This window comes from Macaca fascicularis, chromosome 11 (genome assembly GCF_037993035.2).
Source record: "Macaca fascicularis isolate 582-1 chromosome 11, T2T-MFA8v1.1".
Lineage (NCBI taxonomy): Eukaryota > Metazoa > Chordata > Mammalia > Primates > Cercopithecidae > Macaca > Macaca fascicularis.
In genome coordinates this window covers 117,754,097-117,776,701 of record NC_088385.1, presented here as the reverse complement: position 1 = coordinate 117,776,701, position 22,605 = coordinate 117,754,097, and the positions used below count along the sequence as shown (strand labels likewise).

The window sequence follows — 22,605 nt, the reverse complement described above, 5'->3', positions numbered from 1 at the left end:
CAAAACTCTGATTGTATTTGTGGCAATGTGACCAACTAAAAGCTACATTTCCAAACCTCTCTTGCAATAGGGGTGGCCAATGAAGTGTAAATACAGAAGTCATTGACTGAGACTTCTGGGAAAGCACTTGTAAGCTGGCTGGCTCTGCTAGTGAGGGCCTTTTTTTTTTTTTTTTTTTCAGCTCCCACTTTCTTCCTATCTGGAATGTATATGCGATGGCTGGATCTGTGGAAGCTACGATGCAACCACGAGGTGCCCTTGGTATGTAAGTCACACACTAAGGATGGCAAAACAGAAAGACAGATGGAGCCCAGGTCACTGATGACATCATAAAGGTGCCAAACCAGCCCTGAAGTGCCTATTTCCAGACTTTTTTTTTTTTTTTGAAACAGGGTCTCACTCTGTCACCCAGACTGGAGTGCAGTGACATGATCTCGGCTCACTGCAACCTCCACCTCCCAGGCTTAAGCGATTCTCCTGCCTCAGACTCCCGAGTAGCTGGGATTACAGGTGTGTGCCACTACCGCCCGGCTAATTTTTGTATTATTAGTAGAGACGGGGTTTCACCAGGGTGGCAGACTTACTTCTTAAAGTAAATAAACTTGTGTCTACTTAAACCACTATTATTTGGAGTCCCTATTATTAGCAGCTGAATAAAACTCAAAACTTATACAATATCCCAGCTCCTTGATGTTGGTCAAGTGACTTAATTTCTGTGAACCTTAGCCTCTGCATCTGTAAAACGGTGAGATCAACAGCACCTGCCGTCAGGATTCAATGAAAGTGCAGGCCAAGCTCTGAGCCCGGCACCTCGTACATGGTAATTACTCCAGAAATGTGTGTATTTGCTATTACTGATTGAGAACAGGGCACAGGCAGGACAAGGGGAAGAAAGAAGGAAAGAGGCGGAGATCCATGTGGAAGGAGCCCATCGGGGATGAAATTGCAGGCCCAAGAGCCGGGGCTGGACTCCCTGAAATGGGGGAGCCTTTAGGATGGATGAAGGGACAGAATTCTACAATGACATTGTAGCAGAGGCTGCCCGGGACAAAACATCAGGACACGTCTGGATATGATCCAGGCCAGCCTCGAGTCACAGGGCAGACCTCTTATTGCTCCTGAGAATCAGCTGGCCGATGCCCAACGGACAGACAGACAGAAGCTCCCTTCGGACACAGAGACAGACAACAAAAGCTCCCGCATCCCTCCCTCCCGATCCTGGTCTCACCTCCAGCTGTCTCAGGGCAGAGCGGCTGTCATCGTGGGACGATTGCTGCTGGGATCGCAAGAGAATGATCTCGTCCTGCCCGGAAGAGAACAAGACCATGAGGAAAAGCGGGCTCATCCCTCCCCACTGCTCCCAAAAATAAGCGTGCTCCTCAAAGAGTCGATGAGGATTTCAATGATCCGTTTCAAAGAGCCCCGAACTCCTGGGCCCCTCTTATGCCCATGGGGTTATTTTTTTTTCTTCTGACGTTTCTTAAGTAAAAGGAGGGTGAAAGCATGAAACGGGGTAGGAGGGGTGAGTCAGCCTTTCTTTTTTTTGAGATGAAGTCTTGATGCGATGCCCAGGCTGGAGCGCAATGGTGCAATCTTGGCTCACTGCAACCTCCTCCATCTCCCAGCTTCAAGCGATTCTCCTGCCCCAGCCTCCTAAGTAGCTGGGACTACAGGCACGCACCACCATGCCCAGCTTTTTGTATTTTTACTAGAGACGGGGCTTCACCATATTGGCCAGGCTGGTCTTGAATTCCTGCCCTCAGGCGATCCGCCCACCTCAGCCTCTTCTGGAATATTCCAGAACAACACAGTCAATAGAAAGCTCTGTTCTGATGGTAATGTCCTATCCGCCCTAATACTGTAGTCACTAGCCACGTGGTGCTGAGCATGTGAAATATGACTGGCGCCACTAGGAGCTAATTTTTCTTTTTTTTCTTTTTTCTTTTTATAGAGATGGGGTCTCACTATGTTGCCTGGGCTGGTCTCAAACTCCTACACTCAAGAAATCCTCCTGCCTCAGCCTCCCAGAGTGCTGGGATTACAGGCATGAGCCACCGTGCCCAACCTCTGATGAATTAATTTTTAGATATTAATTTCAGTTAATGTAACTGAAAAAGCCACACGTGGCTGGTGGCTATGGTGTTGAACAGCATGGCTGTGGAGCAGGAGTTCTCAAACCTGAGCATACTCTCAGACTCTCCAGTCACCTGGAGGCTTGTGAAAATGCGGAATGCCAGGCCCCAAGCCCAGGGCTTCTGATTCTGTCCGTCTGGGTGGGGCCTAAGAATGTGCATTTCTAACAAGTTCTCCGGTGATGCTGCCACTGCTGTCCCGGGGACCAGCTTTGAGAACCACTGGGCTTAAACCATGTGCCCTGATAGAAAAAAGCACACACCTTTCGACTGAGCAATCTCATGCCTAGGAGTCTGTCCCATGGAGACAACAGAACAGGTCAGCAAAGGTGGACCCTCAGGGCTGTCTGTTGTATTCTTGTTTAGTGGCCCCCAGCTGGGGACAATCCACATGTCTACTGATAGGGGGTCAGTTAATGATGGCACATTCATAACACAGGGGAGAGGGTCTTAAGTTAAAACATGGCTCAATGCAGATTCCTGGCCCATCCACGGAAGCTAGGTCTGTAGGTGTGTGGAGGGGGGTGGTTCTAGGGAATGTGCTTTTCTTTTTCTTTTTCTTTTTTTTTTAGAAAGGGTCTCTCTCTGCCTCCCAGGCTGGAGTACTGTGGCGTAATCACGGCTCAATCACGGCTCACTGAAGCCTTGACTGCGATCCTCCCATCCCATCTCAGCCTCTCAAGCACTTGGGACCACAGGCACATGCCTAATTTTAAAAAAAATTTTCTGTAGACATGGAGTCTCACTGTGTTACCCAGGTTGGTCTTGAACTCCTGTGCTCAAGCAATCTTCCTGCCTCAGCTTCCCGGCGTGCTGGGATTACAGGTGTGAGCCACTGCGCCTGGCCAGGAGTGCATTTTTCTGGTTTTTGGTTTGTTTATTTGTTTGTTTAAGACAAGCTCTCGCTCTTTTGCCCAGGCTGGAGTGCAGTGGTGTGATCTCAGCTTACTGCAACCTCTGCCTCTCCGGTTCAAGTGATCCTCCCATCTCAGCCTCCTGAGTAGCTGGGACTGCAGGCATGAGCCACCACGCCCAGCCTGGAATGTTCATTTTTAAGAAGCATCTTGTGATTCTGTACTACAGAGCATCTACGGTCTCCAGAAGCCATTTAAAAACACAGTGGACTGGGCATGGTGGCTCACGCCTGTTATCCCAGTGCTTTGGGAGGCCAAGGCGGGCAGATCTCTTGAGCCCAGGAGTTCGAGACCTGCCTGGGAAATATGGTGATATCCCATCTCTACAAAAAAATACAAAAATTAGCCAGGTATAGTGGTGCACGCCTGTAGTCCCCAGATACTCGGAAGGCTGAGGTAGGAGAATCCCTTGAATCCAGGAGGCGGAGGCTGCAATGAGCCGAGATCCCACCACTGCACACCAGCCAGGCGACAGAGCAAGACCCTGTCTCAGAAAAAAAAAGAAAAAAGGTGAAAAAAAAATAGAAGATGTTGGGAGGTATCTATGGTAAATCGTTGGGAAACAAAAGGTTTACAAAACAGCATGAACTGTCTAGTATGATCTAGTACTAAAAATTGGCTTGTAAATGGGCGTGTGTGTCTGTGTGTGCACACGTGTAACCACAGACTGCCTTCATAAAGCAGTGTCAACAAAATGTTAATTATCTCCAGGTAATGATATCTTGGTGACTTTTAATTTTTCTTTATGTTTTTCTGAATTGCCTACACTTTCCCACAGGTGTATAATAATATATTTATACAATTTGGAAAATTCTGCAAAGAACAAATACAAACCCAAATCAGGAAGAATCCCATCTCCTAACATAGTATTGCTTCATGTTTTTGGTAAGAGCTCTTTCTTGCTTTTTTCCCACCTGTAAAGATTAGAAGGCTCATCTCCTTTAATTTTTAAATTTTTATTAATTTTTCTTTGAGACAGGGTCTTGCTCTGTTGCCCAGGCTGGAGTGCAGTGGTACAATCTTGGCTCACTACAGTCTCGACCTCCCAGGCTCAAGCAATCCTCCCACTTCAGCCTCCTGAGTAGCTGGGACTACAGGCACATACCATCACACCCAGCTAATTTCTTTTTGTGTTTTGTATTTTTTGTAGAGATGGGGTTTCGCCATGTTGCCCAGGCTGGTCTCAAACTCCTGTGCTCAAGTGAGCTGCCCATCTCAGCCTCCTAAAGTCCTGGAAATTTTTAATTTTTTAAAAAGCAAGGAAGAACTCTACCAAAAAGATGAAACAATGCTATGTCCATGTGATAGAATTATTCCTGATTTGGGGGTGGTATTTATACTTTTTAGTATTTTCCAAATTGTGAAAAAAATTTCTAATCAGAAAAAAATATATTATTTTGGAAAAAAAATAGAAAGGAAGTGAGTCTTGCCATCTTTACAGGGCAGGGGTGGGGTGGGGGATCTCTACCAAAAAGATGAACCAATGCCATATCCAGGTGATGGGATTCACATTGAGACTTTTTAGTAGTTTGCAAATTGCATCAATAACCTGAGTCGGTGGCACCACTCCCCTGCTTGGAGATCTCCCATGGCCCCTACTTCTCGGAGAAATGGCCAAAACCTCTTCCGGAAATGTGCCCAGCAGCCCTCACCTCCCAGATTCATCCCCTCTCCCTCCCATATCTCTCTCTGCGTGCCAGACACGCTGGCCTGCTTGCAAGCTGCGTCAAAGCCTTTGCGGGTGCTGTTTCCTCCGCCTGGAGCATTCTTCCCCAGAGATCTGGACAGCTCAATCCCTCACCTGTAAGTTCACCCAGATCTTAACTTCCCAACTGCCCGGGGCCCACAACCGGCTCCAAAACCCGTCTTACGCTGCGCTACTTCATCTTGTTACCCACACTGCATCTCCCTTTCTAACTTACTCTATAATTTGCGTAAGTATTGGGCTTGTTGCTTATTGTCTGTTTCTCCCTGCCAAAACAGCAGTTCTGTGAGGGCTGAACTTTTTGTCATCCTGTTCACTGTCACATTATCAGGGTCTAGAGCAGTGCCTGGAACACAGTACGTGCTCAATAAATACTTGCTGGATGAATGAATAATCAAAAGGACATTTGCTTCAATCAGATACACAACTTTATATGGTAATAACTATATAAAGTTTTACATTTTAAAAGCACAACAATTGACACCAGCCTAGGCAACACACTGAAACCTCATCTCTACAAAAAATACAAAAATTAGCTGGCTGTGGTGGTGTACGCCTGTAGTCCCAGCCACTCTGGAGGCTTAGATGGGAGGATCACCTGAGCTGGGGAGATTGAGGCTGGAGTGAGCCAAGATCAAGCCACTGTACTCCAGCCTGGGTGACAGTGTGAGATCCTGCAAAAAAAGAAGAAAGAAAAAGAAAGATAGAGAGGAAGAAAAAGGAAAGAAAGAAGGCAGGCAGGCAGGCAGGCAGGAAGGGAGGGCCAAGAAATAAAAAAGTTGGAAGTTAGAAGGAAATATTTCAGAATGTCACCAGTGATTGTCTCAGGCAATGGGATAGTGGGTGGTTTAAAATTCCTTCCATCTTTAGTTGCTTTCCAGATTTTCTACAGTGAGCATATCTTTGTCCTATAACATTTTTTGCAAAATTAAGTCTTACCATTGGAAATCAGTGCTCTCTGGACTTATTCAACAGGCATTTGCAGCTCTATTTGAGCCCAAAAAGGCACAGTTCTGTAACCTTAACAAACAGCTTGGAAGCTATTGTTCTGGTCCAAACATCACTCTACAGATGGGGAAACTGAGGCCCACAGAGGGCAGCACTTACCCATCTTAGACACATTTGTCATGACCCTAAGGAAGAGGGTCCCCTTATGAGGAGTGGGGAAAATCAAGGCCAAGTCAGCTCAGGAATATTTTCTATCAGGTCAGGATATCCAGCCGGGGTCCTCACACACTCTGCTAGGGCTTGTCCTCAATGTCCCACTGGGGCCCAAGAATTCAGGGTCTTGCCCACTTCCAGGCGGGCCCGCAAAGACCTTCCCTGCGATACCGCAAATGGCCGCCAGAGGGCAGTGGTGACGCGCCTGAACCTCAGCAACTCAAAGGCCCGCTAACCTCTGCTGGCCGCGGAGCACTTCGGCCCCGCTGGTCTCTGTGAGCTATGAGGGAGCCAATGGCTCCGTTTGTAGGAACTCGGATTCCCGCGGGAATGTGGGCGGGAGGAGTCAAATCTGATTTTCCAAGAGAAACCAGAAATTCAGAGTTTCATGTGGAATATCCTGGTTTTTAAATCACTGCCACTAAGAATTTAACAACTTGGGGAGGTGGAGGAAACCAAACGAAACTAAAACAGAAGGCTGGGGCCGGGCGTGGAGGCTCACGCCTATAATCCCAGCACTTTGGGAGGCCGAGGCGGGCGGATCACGAGGTCAAGAGATTGAGACCAGCCTGGCCAACATGGTGAAACCCCGTCTCTACTAAAAATACAAAAATTAGCCAGGCGTGATGGCTCATGCCTGTAGTCCCAGCTACTCAGGAGCCTGAGCAGGAGAATCGCTTGAACCCGGGAGGTGGAGGTTGCAGTGAGCCGAGATCGTGCCACTATACTCCAGCCTGGGTGACAAAGCAAGACTCTGTCTCAAAAAAAAAAAAAAAAAAAAAAAAGAAAAGAAAAGAAAGAAAAAGAAAAAACAAACTTTTGTAGCTTTTTAAATAAAAGTTTGAAACTTTTTTTTATAAAAAGAGTTTGGACTTGGAGGACTCCTCTAGTCCAAGTGTGTGTGCCATTCTACAGATAGAGAGACTGAGTCCCAGAGCGCCTGCACTTGTTCTTGTGCGGGAGATGCTGTGCAGCTGCGGGAGGAAAGGAAAGAGCAGCCTCAAGGTGAATGGGAGGTCTAGGTCATTTCTGGGGAAGAACCATTTCCTGTGCCTGTCCTGGACCCTCGTCCAGGAAGACCTCCTTCCAGGAGGGGGACAGAGAGTGGCATGAGGGTCCTTCAAGTCTGTCTTCCCCACCCCCAGATGCACCTCCCACCCTGCACCTCCCCATGCCCTGCCTGGGACCTGCGGGGCTTGTACCTATGGGCTCCCTTGTGCTTGGCTGCTGGGCAGCCCAGCCAGTGGGAGGCACAAGTGGGAGATAAAGGGTGGGAGGAGAGGGAGGTTGGGGTATTTGCCACCCCCTGGGTCCATCCCTAGTTTGGCTGCACCAGTCCAGGAAGGGCATAGCAGGCAGCCGTCTCCTCATTCCTCCCTCCCCTGACCCATTTTGGAGCTCTGGCTGTTCCCACGTGCTGCCTTCTTAATTTCCTCAGATGTCTGGAAACAGCCCCTTTTTAAAAACTCTCCTCAATTTACCCATTTTATTTTTGGGTTTTGGTGGTTTTTTGGGGTGGGTTTTTTGTTTTTGTTTTTGTTTTTGTTTTTTGAGATGGAGTCTCGCTCTATCGCCCAGGCTGGAGTGCAGTGGTGCCATCTCGGCTCACTGCCACCTCTGCCTCCCAGGTTCAAAGGATTCTCCTGCCTCAACCTCCCGAGTAGTGGGATTGCAGGTGTCCGCCACCACGCCCAGCTCATTTTTTGTATTTTTAGTAAAGACAGGATTTCACTATGTTGCCTAGGCTGGTCTTGAACTTCTGACCTCAGGTGATCCACCTGCCTCAGCCTCCCAAAGTGCTGGGATTACAGGTGTGAGCCACCATGCCTGGCCAATTTACCCATGTTGGCTGTGCTGTTTCCTGTGACAACCCTAGCTGATAAAGTCACCTTCACTCCATTTTTTGCAGCCACATGGACTGTTATCTATAATAGTTTTCTGTAAACCAAGCCATTCTGTGTATTATGTTTATTATTCTTTGTTTACTGTTATTACTTACTACCCTAAGTAAATATCCATTAAATCACAAGTTTGCTCTGGAAGCTCTATTATTCCTTTAAAAATTAATTCATCACTAGTAAATGAAAATATTTTCACCTATATTCTAGCTGCAATCTATTTGCACATGGCCAGGGTGCATACCCCACATGTGGGAAACAGTGATATATTGCACAGGAAAGCAGCTCCCCTCATCACGTAAGCAGAGGACAGGGCCCTCAGAAGAAGGAGTAATGAATTCCCAGAGGAGGCAGCATTTGTGCAGGGTCAGGACTAATGCGCAGGATTTCATCAGAAGAGAAAAGGAGGGGAGAGAGATGGAACAGCACGGGGAAGACACTGGCGGAGGGAAATGCATGGGACAGCTGGGGCTGGCAGCAGCAGAGGGTGTCTTGGAGGTCATAACAGGACCTGTGTCTGCAAAGGCAGGTAGGAGCCAAATTTTGAAGGGGCTGGAATGTCACACTAAGGGGTTTAGACTCTATTCCATGCAGATAGTTCCAAAGGATGTTTATTTATATACTGGCATGTAAATAGCCCAGGACGCTAGTGACATTTGGGAAATTATGGGTTCAACAAAGGTAGGCAGGTTTCTTTACTGCAGGACTTGTCAGGGCCTTTACTATGCTCATGTGCATCAAGTCTCGCCAAGATAAGAATGAGTTATCTCTCCTCGAAACTGTTAATTCACAAGGGTCAGGTAAGGGGCCAAATAAGAAATACTTTCAGCTTTGCAGGTCCCTCTTGCATATTTCTCTCTCTCTCTTTTTTTTTCTCTTCTTACAATCCTTTAAAAATGTAAAAATCATTCTTGGCTCATGGGCTGCACAGAAACAGCCATGGACTATAGTTTACTGAATGCTGGTTAATAAAACACACCATGGATTATAAAGTCACTATTGGGTTGGGGGACATGAAAACATTAAATGTAGGTATCCATTGTTACAGGCCAGGCACGGTGGTTCACATCTATAATCCCAGCACTTTGGGAGGCTGAGGCAGGCCAGGAGTTTGAGACCAGCCTGGCCAACATGATGAAACCCCATCTCTACTAAAAATACAAAAAAAAAAAAAAAAAAAAAGAGGGCATTGTGGTGGGCGCCTGTAGTCCAGCTACTCCGGAGGCTCAGGCAGGAGAATCTCTTGAACCCGGGAGGTGGAGGTTGCAGTGAACCAAGATCATGCCACTGCACTCCAGCCTGGATGACAGAGCAAGACTCCATCTCAAAAACAAAAATACAAATAAAAAGTAGGGGGACAGTGGGAGCAATGGTTCACATTTGTAATCTCAGTACTTTGGGAGTCCAAGGTGGGAGGCTCGCTTGAGGTCAGGAGTTCGAGACCAGCCTGGGCAACATGGCAAAATCCCAACTCTACGAAAAATGCAAAAATTAGCCAGGCATGGTGGTGCACACCTGTAGTCCAGAATACTCAGGAGGCTGAGATGCAAGGATCATTTGAGCCCGGGAGGTCGAAGCTGCAGTGAGCCAACATCGCACCATTGCACTCCAGCCTGGGTAACAGAGTAAGATCCTGTCTCAAAAATAAAATGTAGGGGGAATAGAGGGGTGTTGACCAAACTGCTTTCTATAGTGCCTCTCACAGAGCCTTCCTGGGAGACTGCTCTGGAAAGGCTGCTGTGGACACAGGGGCCCCAGGGCCTAGGAAAGCAGAGCCACCCTGACCTGGATTCGTTGGGTCCTCTTGTGCATCATCTCCATGTCGTTGTTGAGCTCCGTGACATACGTGAACCGAGCAAAATTCTTCTCCTCCTTGGCCAGAAAATCTTCAATGAGCTGGTTTAGGTTCCCACTCTCAGCCAGCTTCAGCAGCCGGAGGTGGGCCACCTCGTAGCTCTCAAAACTCTCTCCCTTGCTCTTCTTGACATGCTTCTTCGCCTTGAGAGCTAGGAAAGGAAAAATCAGCCACTGTGACACTCAAAAGGAAGCGCCTCAGATCCATGCCAGGCAGACAGTAGCGTGATCAATATTATCATTATGGTCAGGCATGGTGACTCACCCCTGTAATCCCAACACTTTGGGAGGCCAAGGCAGGCGGATTACCTGAGGTCAGGAGTTCAAGACCAGCCTGGCCAACATGGTGAAACCCCGTCTCTACTAAAAATACAAAAATTAGCCAGGTGTGGTGGCACGTGCCTGCAATCCCAGCTACATGGGAGGTTAAGCCGGGAGAATTGCTTGAACGCGGGAGGCAGAGGTTGCAGTGAGCCGAGTTTGCGTCACTGTACTCCAGCCTGGGTGACGGAGCAAGACTCCATCTCAAATAAATAAATAAATAAATAAATAAATAAATAAAAATATATATACACACACACACATAGATATACATATATGTGTGTATGTGTATATATATTTATATATACGTAGTAGTGGTAGTAATAGCAGCAGTAGTAGCAATAGTAGTAGTAGTAATAGTAGTAGTAATAGTAGTAGTAGTAATAGCAGTAGTAGTAGTAATAGTAGTAGTAGTAGTAATAGCAGTAGTAGTAGTAATAGTAGTAGTAATAGTAGTAGTAGTAGTAATAGTAGTAGCAGTAGGAGGAGGAGGAGGAGTAGGAGTAGGAGTAGTACTAGTAGTAGTATGCCTTAGGGATGAGGTTAGATGTTTCCAGGAGATAGAGCAGAAGCTTCACCCATCATTCATTTCACAAATATCTCATGAAGCATTTACTATGAACCACACACACTGTGCTAGGCACTGCTGATACAAAATCCCTGCCCTGGCCGGGCATGGTAGCTCACACCTGTAATCCCAGCACTTTGGGAGGCCAAGGTGGGAAGATCACTTGAGCCCAGGAGTTTAAGACCAGCATGGACAACATAGCAAGACCCCACCTTGACAAAAAATTTTTTTTAATTAGGCCGGGTGCAGTGGTTCATGCCTGTAATCCCAGCACTTTAGGAGGCCAAGACAGGCGGATCACAAGGTCAAGAGATCGAGACCATCCTGGCCAACATGGTGAAACCCCGTCTCTACTAAAAATACAAAAATTAGCTGGGTGTGGTGGCGTGTGCCTGTAGTCCCAGCTACTCAGGAGACTGAGGCAGGAGAATCACTTGAACCCAGGAGGTGGAGGTTGCAGTGAGCCGAGATTACGCCACTGCACTCCAGCTTGGCAGCAGAGCAAGACTCCGTCTAAAAAAAGAAAAAACATTTAAAAAATTAGCCAAGTGTCGTGGTGAGTGCCTGTGGTCCTAGCTACTTGGGAGGCCAAGGTGGGAGGATGGCTTGGACCTAAGAGGTCAAGGCTGAAGTGAGCTATGACTGTCACAGCACTGCACTCCAGCCTGGGAGAAAGAACAAGACCCTGTTTCTTTAAAAAAAAAAAAAAAAAAAAAGGATCTTTTAGGCACACCTGACCATGTGACCTTTTACAGGTAGTGGCTCCCCACTGTTTTGGTGAGGCTCAGGTGATCCTCCCACCTCAGCCTCCCCAGTAGCTGAGACCACAGCAAGTGTCACCATGCCCAGCAGTTTATCCCAAACAGCTGCTTTTCCTCTGGGGGTCTAGAATGTTGGTATGTGCTAGGCAGAGGATGTCTACACGACCAGCCCCCAGTAAGAATTTGGGGCACAGAATCTCTAGTATACCCCACTATGAGACAACCTTTTTTTTTTTTTTCCCCAAGAGACAGGGTCTCACTCTGTCACCCAGGCTGGAGTGGTGCAATCATAGCTTGCTGCAGCCTCAAACTCCTGGGCTTAGGATCTGCTTTTTTGTACCCCTCAGCACCTTGTCACCATCAGACCTCCTGAGATCAAGCCATCCTCCAACCTCAGCCTCCCGAGTAGCTGGGACTACAGGCACGTACCACTATGCTCAACTAATTTTTTGAATTTATTATAGAGATGGGGTCTTACTCTGTTGCCCAGGCTAGTCTTAAACTCCTGGCCTCAACTCCTAATCCTCCCGCCTTGGCCTTCCAAAGTACTGGGATTATAGGCATGAGCCACCATGCCCAGCCCAGTAGATAACTCTTGACATGTGTGGTCACAGTTAGATCCTGGAAGAACCACGTGTGCTCAGTGTGATTCTACTGGGAAGCTTGCGCCCAGTTTCCTCCAGACACCAGACCACACACCTTCTCCCCGTGTTGACCTTGCTTGGCACCTTTTCACTGTTATGCATCACAGCCGTGAAGGTGCCTCCGTGCTGAGTCCTGCGAGATATTCTAGTGAATCATCAAACCTAGAGATGAACTTGGGGACCCCGACAATAAGTCTCCCTCTAAACAATAGAAAGAGAGCCCCAAATGAAGACACACGCCGTAAATTAGGGTTCGCAGATAAAATAGAGGGTTCCCAGTTGAATTTGAATTTCAGACAAATGTATTTTTAAGATAAATATGTCCCAATTATAGATAAACAAAAAGTTTTATCAGAAGTATGTCGCAAATGCTGCATGAGACATAGTTATCCTTAAATATTTATTTATTGTTTATTTTATATTTAAAGGTAACTAGGCCTTTTTTTTTTTTTTTTGAGACAGGGTCTGAGAGTCTTATTCTGTTGCCCAGGCTGGAGTGCGATGGCATGATCTTGGCTCACTGCAACCTCTGCCTCCCAGGTTCAAGTGATTCTCCTGCCTCAGCCTCCCAAGTAGCTGGGATTATAGGTACTCACCACCATGTCCAGCTAATTTTTTTGTATTTTTAGTAGAGACAGGGTTTCACCATGTTGGTCAGGCTGTTCTCAAACTCCTGACCTCAAATGATCATCCTGCCTTGGCCTCCCAAAGTGCTGGAATTATAGGTGTGAGCCACAGTGCCCGACCTTAACTAGGCATCTTATATCTTTATTTGCTAAATTTGGCAACCACAAGGAGACTTGGGCACCTTCACTTAAATAGAGAGAGAGAAAGAAGGCAAGAAAGAGAGCGAGAGAGCAAGTTTGCTCCTGTAGAGTGTACCTTCCTCCCTTTTGGCCTGCTCCTCGAATTCATTGCGGTCATTCAGCTTGACAAGCAGGAAGGACTTGAGCCTGCTCTCGTGGGCATAGAGACGCTCCAGCTCTCGGATCTCCAGGTTGTACTGAGAGATGTCCTTCTTCTGGCGGTCCTTCATGGCAGCCATTCGAGCCATGGCCTCCACCCTGGGCAAAAGGTACAGAGCCTGAGCATCTGAGGCTCCTCCTCTCTGCTTCCCTTTCCCTGCCAGTCCAGAAGGCCTTCCTGCCTAGACAATGACTATCACTTTTATTAATTATAATGGTTTCTGGTTGTGTAAAAACAACCCTCCTTACCTGAACAACAAGAGCTGTAAGCTCTAGATCACTCCCAGAAATGATTTTCCTATCATTATCATCATCATTGCCTTCAGCATCACCATCATCATCACCACCATCACCATTACCACTATCACCATCACTACTATCATCACCATTATCACCATCACTACTATCACCATCATCACTGTCACCATCATCACCACCACCATCACCATTATCACCACCACCATCACCATTATCACCACTATCATCACCACCATCACCATCACCACCCCACGACCACTATAACCATCATCGCCCTCATCACCACCATCACCATTATCATCACTATCACCACCATAACCATCACCACCCACCACCACTATAACCATCATCACCTTCATTATCCATCCACCATCACCATCACCACCCCACCACCACTATAACCATCATCGCCCTCATCACCACCATCACCATTATTATCACTATCACCACCACCATCACCATCACCACCCCATCACAATTATCACCACTATCATCACCACCATCACCATCGCCACCCCACCACCACTATAACCATCATCACCCTCATCACCACCATCACCATTATCATTACTATCACTACCACCATCACCATCACTATCACCATTATCATCATCACCACCATCACCACAATCATTACCATCACCACCACCATCATTATCACCATCATTACCATGACCACCATCACCATCATCACCACTGCCATCACCACTATCATCACCATTATCACCATCATCACTACCATCACCATCATCACTGTCACCATATCATCCTCACCACCATCACCATTATCACCACTATCATCACCACCACCATCACCACATCACAACCATCACCATCTTCATCACCACCATCACCATCATCATCACCATTACCACCACCATCACCACCACCATCACCATCATTACCATAACCACCACCACCATTACCACCATCATCATCACCATTATCACCATCATCACTACCATCACCAACATCATCACTGTCACCATCATCATCCTTACCACCGCCATCACCATTATCACCATTATCATCACCACCATCACCACCACCACCATCATCATCCCCATTATCACCATCATTACTATGACCACCATCACCATCATCACCACCACCACGATTGCCACCTCACCGTCATCATCACCTTCCTAATCACCACTATCATCACCATCATCATCACCATCATCACCACCGTCACCATCATCATCACCACCACCACCATCATCATCATCATCACCATCATTACCATCACCATTATCACCATCATCACCATCATTACCATCACCATCATCATTATCTTCCTAATCACCACTATCATCCCCATCATCATTGCCATCACCATCATCGCCACCACCATCACCACAGTCATTATCATTACCGTCACCATTATCACCATCATTATGGTCACCACCACCATTACCACTTATCAATTACTGTGTCCCAGGCACTACCTTACATTTATATATCATTTAATCCTCTTCACCGTCTAAAGAACTCCTACAACAATATAGTAGTGATGAAACCAGGATTTAAACCCAGATCTGTCTGACTCTAAAGCCTATGCCCTTCACAGCCAAACTATATACCTTTTGCTCCTATGAGTGTGAGTCCAGCAGAGACCCAGATTGAGAAAGATCCCCTTGGACTAGAGGCAGGGGCACTTGGAGGAGATGGCACAGCACAGAGGTCTGAATCTCAACTTCACCACAATCCCACTTACCTAGATCTCAGGTAGGCATTTTAGCATCTCTAAGCCTCCATGTCCTAGTCTGTAAAATGGGGATAATAACTCCTAGGGCAGTTGTGAGAGTTAAAACAATACCCACCAGAGTACCTAGCATCATGCCTGGCACACAGTCAGTGTTCAGAATTATTACTACTATGATTTAAGATTCCCCAACACATAAGGACCAGGGGCAGTGGTGGCCCAGAGTAGAAAGCTAGATGCTCAGCAAGGGGCTAAGAGACCTCACTGCCCCTGGACCTATCACCAGCCCACCTCTGCTCATAGGCCTGAGAAGATTGTTCAATGGCCAAGTTCATGGTTTTCTTCTGCATCAACAGGCACCGCTGGAGCTGCTGGTAGACATTGTCATAAGCAGCCTTCTCAAATCGTAGGTCTTCAATCTCCTTCCGGAGCTTGGCATTAGTGGTCAGCATCTTGTCAAAGTGAACAGTGACCTGTTGAAAAGGCCATGCTTCAAAACAGGTCTCATTTCTGGGGTGTAAGACAAGGTTCCAGAAGGTACCTGGAGGACTGTCAGGTCTTTGCCCCATCTCACTCCCAAGGGCCATGGAAGAGTGGTTAGAGCACTAGGCAAGAGGTTCAACTGGTTGGAGTCAGTTGAGTGGCCCACCAACTGGCTAAGGGCCCTTTAGTGGATCCTTTTTATTGTATCTCAAATTCCTCAACTACTTTTAGACCTAACTTCCAGTTTTAGGCAATTAACAGAGGAGAGGGGAACAAGCTAAATGACACCATAGGAAATAATAAGCCAAACTGAGAAGGTATTAATAGAACTTTCTACAGGACAATTGACTTGGACTCCTCAACAAATTGATAGCATGAAAAAAAAAATGGGGTGGGGCTGTTTTCATACAGGGTTTCTCAAACTCAGCACCACTGGCACTTTGGGCTGGATGATTCTTTGCAACAGGGGGCTGTCCTATGCTTTGTGGGATATTAAATACCCCCTACATTCAGGTGGCACCCTCACCTCCAACCCTGTTATGACAACCAACAGGGTCTCCCTTAGGAGACAACATCCCTTTGGAGGCAAAATCACCCCCAATTACTGAGCCTTAAAAAAAGAGACTCTGCCATTTGCCACAACATGGATGAAACTGGAGGACATTATGCTAAGTGAAATAAGCCAGACACAGAAAGAAAAATATTGCATGATCTCATTTATATGTGGACTCTAAACAAAAAAAAAAAAAAAGTCAAGGCTGGGTGCAGTGGCTCACGCCTGTAATCCCAGCACTTTGGGAGGCTGAGGCAGGTGGATCACCTGAGGTCAGGAGTTTGAGACCAGTCTGGCCAACATGGTGAAACCCCATCTCTACTAAAAATACAAAAATTAGACAGGCGTGGTGGTGGGCACCTGTAATCCCAGCTACTTGGGAGGCTGAGGCAGGAGAATCGCTTGAACCTGGGAGGTAGAGGTTGTAGTGAGCCGAGATCACACCACTGCACTCTAGCTTGGGTGACAGCATGAGACTCAGTCTAAAAAAAAAAAAAAGGCTGGACGTGGTGGCTCATGCCTGTAATCCCAGCACGTTAGGAGGCCGAGGTGGGCGGATTACAAGGTCAGGAGATCGAGACCATCCTGGCTAACACAGTGAAACCCCGTCTCTACTAAAGAACACAAAAAATTAACTGGGCATAGTGGCAAGCGCCTATAGTCCCAGGTACTCGGGAGGCTGAGGCCGGAGAATGGCGTGAACCCAGGAGGCAGAGGTTGCAGTGAGCCGAGATTGCGCCACTGCACTCCAGCCTGGGCGACAGAGCAAGACTCCGTCTCAAAAAACAAAACAAAACAAACAAACAAAAGAGGCAAATATACAGAGATAGAGAATAAAAAAGTGGTTACCAGGGGCAGGTGGGGTGAGGGGGACAGGGAGCAGGGAGACGGAGGTCAGAGGATAGCAAGTAGCAGATATGGAGGAGGAGCAAGTCTAGAGCCCTAAGGTACAACATGAGGACTCCAGGGACTCTGACTGTACTGTATTTGGGGTGGGTGCAGTGGTTCATGCCTGTAATCGCAACACTTTGGGGGACCAAGATGGGTGGATCACCTGAAGTCAGGCATTTGAGACCAACATGGTGAAACCCTGTCTCTACTAAAAATACAAAAAATTAGCTGGGCGTGGAGGTGGGCACCTGTAATCCCAGCTACTCAGGAGGCCGAGGCAGGAGAATCGCTTGAACCTCGGAGGCGAAGGTTGTGGTGAGCCAAGATTGTGCCACTGCACTCCACCCTGGGGGACACAGCCAGATTCTGTCTCAAAAAAAAAAAAAAAATTGTACTGTATTTGGGATTCCTGCTAATGCGCAGATTTTAGAGGTTCTTGTCACAAAACCAAAAATGGGTAACTATGTGAGATAACAGATATATGAATTTGCTTCACTATAGTAACCACTTTAATATCTATATGTATCCAGTGATATATTATATACCTTAAATATACACAGTAGAATTTAGTTTTTATTTTTATGAAATAGGGTCTCGCTCTGTCAACCAGCTGGAATGAAGTAGTGCAATCACAGGCTCAAGCAATCCTCCCAGCTCAGCCTCCCGAGCAGCTAGAACTACAGGTGCAAACCACCATGCTGGGCTATTTTTTTGTATTTTTAGTAGAGACAGGGTTTCACCAAGTTGCCCAGGCTGGTCTCGAACTCCTGGGCTCAAATGATCCTCCCATCTCAGCCTCCCAAAGTGCTTGGATTATAGGTGTGAGCCACCACACCCAGTCTATCTTTTTTTTAATAAAATAATTTTTAAAGTTTTTTTAAAAGACCATGTGAAGTGCTCCCATAAGCACTGAGAAGAAACAACTCCAAAAAAATATTCCTAACAGCAAAGGGATTTAATTTCTTTGGAGGTTTTCAAAGTATGTTCTAAGAAACATTTGGTTTCTGTAGGGCCAACACTGGGGTAAAGCAAGTGAGGCAACCAGGGCATGAAATTTAAGGAGGCACTCTCTCTCAGGTGCCAGCCCTGTGATTCCTCAAGCCTGAGCAGGAGAACCTCCTAAAATGTTGCATCCTGAGCTCTTTGCTTGCTTCTGCTAGTCTCAGCTCCGGGTGTTCCTGAGTGTCTCCATAGCCACCACACAAGGTAGGGGAGTCCCTAGGAGCAGAGCATTCTGATTCTATCTTTGCATCCTCCACTTCCTCTTGGGAAGTTATCAGTTATCAGTTATTTGCTCTTTACTGTGAATTTTGCTCCAGGACTGTAGGCATACTATCTATCCTCTGACTGTGGGGGAGAAAGACCTGACCTAGGGGGAGGACAGTTATCAGTTATCAGTTATTGGCTCTTTACTGTGAATTTTGCTCCAGGACTGTAGGCATACTATCTATCCTCTGACTGTGGGGGGGAAGACCTGACCTAGGGGGAGGACTCTCAGGCCCCACTGAGTAGGTAGAGGATATTTAGGACCATGGGGGTACTCTGAGACCCCGAAATCACCTTTAGAGATGGCTGCCTAACCTTTTTCTTTTTTTCTTTCTTTTCTTTTTTTTTTTTTTTTTCTGAGACAGGTTCTCACTCTCTCATCCAGATCCAGACTGGAGTGCAGTGGCACCATCTCGACTCACTGCAAACTCCGCCTCCTAGATTCAAGAAATTCATCTGCCTCAGCCTCCCAAGTAGCTGGGATTACAGGCATGCATCATCATGCCCAGCTAATTTTTATTTTTTATTTTTATTTTTGTATTTTTAGTAGAGGCAGCGTTTCACCGTGGTGGCCAGGCTGGTCTCAAACTCCTGACCTCAAGTGATCCACCCACCCTGGCCTCCCAAATTGCTGGGATTACAGGCATGAGTTACCACACCAGGCCAGCTGCCTAACCTATTAAAAGGCACAATCACATCTGGTTAGGGATGAAGGGAAGAGGGGACTACTTTGAGATGCAAAAAACAGACCTCTCAGAAATATAAAAAGGAGCATTACTACAGATCTTATGGAAAAACTACAAGGGATATACTAGGAACAACTATATACCAACAGATTAGGATAATTTAGATGAAATAGACAAATTCCTAGAAAGACACAAACTACTGAAATTGATTTGAGAAGAATAGAACATCTGAATAGACTTAGAACAAAAAAGCAGACCTCTGAGGCTGCAGTGAGCCCTGATCATGCCACTGCACTCCAGCCTGAGTGACAGAGTGAGACTCTGTCTCAGAAAAAAAAAAAAAAAAAAAAAAATTGTACCTATAGACAAGTCATCATTAAATCATGCATGCATTTAGTAACTCATTCAATCAATAGACATTTGCTGAGGCATTAAACACCATGCCAGGCATTACATCTATGATTCTTAACCAATGGGATCTTCAGTCTTTCTGGGTTTGCTAATAACGGTACAGATGCCTGAACCTACGCCCTGGAGGTTCTGATTTGGTGAATCCGGAGGGGATCCAAGAATCTGTATTTTTAACACATATCCTGGGAATCCTGAGGCACAGCTGCAAATCACTGGGCATGGATATTAAAAAAACACTGCCCTGTCCTTCAGCAGCAACTTGGGGAGGTATACAGAGATCAGATCCAGTTAGCTCCCACCATGCCTGGTCAAAGCCTGGGGGTCAAAGTCCAGGGGAAGCTAGGAGCTTTGTTTAGTGAGGGAATGACAGGCTTTCTTCCAAATCCATTCACTTTCTCTCTCTAGTAGCTCACGTGGGAGCTACAGTTTCACAAACCAGACTGGAATGTGTTGTTTGTCCCTGTCCGTCATTCCTTCTCCACTTTTTTTGCTTTTCCAGGTGAACCACCTCTCCTCTAATCCACATATTTTGGATAGGGCTGCCCTTCCCTGACTTGGGGTGGCAGTGGGTGGATCTGGGAGAGAGGGGCCCCAGGGTAGCCATGTGACTCAGGCCCATGTATTTCATTCTTCTGACCTCCGTGATTGGTTCAGAAATGGGCAAATGACCCAAATTGGCCCAGTGGGAACTCTCCCCAGAATATGTGATTAAACTCTTAGGAAAAAGATGTTTCATTTCTACTAGCATTTGTTCACACTGGGGGCTACCCAAAAACGAAATCCACTCAGAGGAGAGATGGACAGAGAATATGTCTTAAAGACATGTATGGAGCACCTAGATCCAGCTATGCCTGAAGGCCCCACTTCCTCTTCTGGATCTTTCAATTCTATGACAAACACGTTCCCCTTTTTGCTTAAGCCAGATTGCAATTTAGGGAACCCTGCCTAATACAAAAGTCACTATAGGTTGAGGGTGATCAGTGTCACCTTTCCCATTATCAAGTTATGCATATCTATGCCGACTAATTCTTAGAGACAACACCAACAACAAAAAGGCACTGGCTATGACAGAGGCATGAGCAGCTTGTCACGGAGGAGGAAGGTCTAACTAATGCTGCTTTGGTAATGGGTAATATTTGAGCTGCTTCTTGAAAACAAACAGGAAGTTTGGGGCAGAGAACTAAGAGTAGGCATCCCAGGTAGGTTGGGGGATTCAGGTAAGGGTTTGAGGGGATAACCGCATTTGCTAAGGTGGACGGTAAATCCTAAAGGCTTCCTGGCCTGTGTGTCCATTAGTTCACCTGCTCCTGAGTCAACCAGGGAAATGGGTATGTTCTGCTAATGACTGGGCAGACATCATTCTTTGCTCTGAGCAAAGTCGGGCAGAGCTGTTTGCAGAGCTGCAGAGAACACCTTACATACGAGATTCAAACGGGTTTCCAAAATGTGAATCTGTTTCTGCAGTTTCCGGGGGTTATTGGCCTCCTGTATTTTTGTGAAAATCTGTTTTTGGTTTGCGATTTTTTTTTCCATCTCAACAATCTGAAAAAAAAAAAAGAGAGAGAGAGAAAGAGAGAGAGAAATTCCAGCTGTGTTAGCATCTGTGTGGGTACCAGTTCTACAGTTCACTAACTGAAGTGTGCTCAGACAAAAACTGCAATGTTCTTTCTTCTCCTATAAATGGAATTTTTACTTATCTCTTGGATGCCTCCTCAATTAGACTGAATCTTAGCCAGTCTGGGCTACAATGAAGCAATCTGGGGATCTGCTGTCACCTGTGCATGTAAATATCACTCACCTGTGACATTTACATACATTGACATACATTCTGCCTACCCAAAGCCATGGTTTCCAGCAGAAATGACGTCGTCCTCCTCCGAGGGACTTTCTGTAACCTTGAAGAAGTGATTTTTTGGCTCTTGCAATGATGAAGGCACTAGTGGCATGTAATGGGTGGGTCACGAGAGGTCACATACCCTGCAGCATGTGAGATAGCACCAGGCATCCAAGACTTATCCTCCATCCTTGTGACTTCCCAGTGCCCCTCTGGACATTACGTAGATGAGAGACCTCCTTATATTTTTATTTTCTTTTGAGACTTTCTTTTCTTTTTTTGAGACAGGGCCTCACTCTGTCGCCCAGGCTGGAGTGCAGTGGCACAATCTCGGCTCACCACAACCTCCGCCTTCCAGGTTCAAGCGATTCTCCTACCTCAGTCTCTCGAGTAACTGGGACTAAAGGCATGCACCACCATGCCTGTCTAATTTTTTCTGTATTTTTAGTACAGACGGGGTTTTGCCATGTTGGCCAGCCTGGTTTTGAACTCCTGGCCTCAAGTGATCCACTTGCCTCAACATCCCAAAGTGCTGGGGTTACAGGCATGAGCCACTATGCCTGGCTCCTTTTCCACATCTGGTCAAAAAAGATAGTTTGATTCTAGGTACAGAAAATTTGGCCAGCATTTTGGGAGGCCAAGGTGGGAGTATCACTTGAGCCCAGGAATTTGAGACCAGCCTGGACAACAAAGTGAGACCCCCATCTCTACAAAAAAATCTAAAAATAGTCAGGCATGGTGGCAAGCACCTACAGTCTCAGCTACTTGAGAGGCTGAGACAGGAGGATCACTTGAGCCTGGGAGGTCAAAGCTGCAGTGAGCCATGATTGTGTCACTGCACTCCAGCCTGAACGGAGCAAGACCCTATCTTAAAAAACAACAACAACAACAACAACAACAAAAAAACAACTATCGTTTCTATGTACACACACAGAATTTTCCATTCAATTCTAATAGACACTGAATTATCCGAGACTGTAGTCACTGTATCAATTAAGAGAAGATTATTCTTTGATTTGTTTGTAACTCTACTAAGAGTTGGTCACCATTCTGAAAATCACATCACCAGCACAGCCTGAATCATGTTCTTCAAGTCGTGGATACAGTCGGCCTGCATCTGTCTGTAGTGTGTATAATGTTTGGCGATTCTGCCTATCAGTGCAGTTTTTAGGCCAGGGGTCTGCAAACTCCAGCCCGTGGCCAAATCTGGCCCACTACCTGTTTTTGTCAATAAAGTTTTATTGAAACCCAGCCATGCCCCTTCATTTATGTATTGTCTATGGCTGCCCTCGAGCTACAAAGGCAGAGCTAAGGACTTGTAACAGAGACCATGTGGCCCACAAGGCCAAAATATTCACTATCTAGTTCCCTGCAGAAACAGTTTGCTGACCCTGTTCTAGGTAAGTCAGATGAGGACATTCACATATTAAAATAAACATCATTTTAGTACAAATAATGATTTTAAAGCATAAGTAAAGGGAAAATATTCTATCATTTATGGATTTCATTTCGGATTGTAAAGGGATAATTATTTGCTGTTGAAAAGGGTGTTGGCAGACATAATGTTGAATGAAAAAAGCCAGTTATAAAGTGCA

The 22,605-nt window shown here is 46.3% G+C and overlaps 1 protein-coding gene across 1 annotated transcript in view; it reads right to left on the bottom strand.

Annotated features, from left to right (window-relative positions):
* CCDC63 (coiled-coil domain containing 63) overlaps window positions 1-22,605 on the bottom strand; it is a 58,060-nt gene that overhangs the window by 12,006 nt on the left and 23,449 nt on the right. The window contains exons 5-9 of the mRNA XM_045365936.2: window positions 20,599-20,718; window positions 15,178-15,359; window positions 12,841-13,022; window positions 9,596-9,816; window positions 1,229-1,303 (exon numbers count right to left, since the gene is read on the bottom strand). Of these exons, the coding sequence (XP_045221871.2) occupies window positions 1,229-1,303; window positions 9,596-9,816; window positions 12,841-13,022; window positions 15,178-15,359; window positions 20,599-20,718 (780 nt within the window). The remainder of the gene's footprint in view (window positions 1-1,228; window positions 1,304-9,595; window positions 9,817-12,840; window positions 13,023-15,177; window positions 15,360-20,598; window positions 20,719-22,605) is intronic.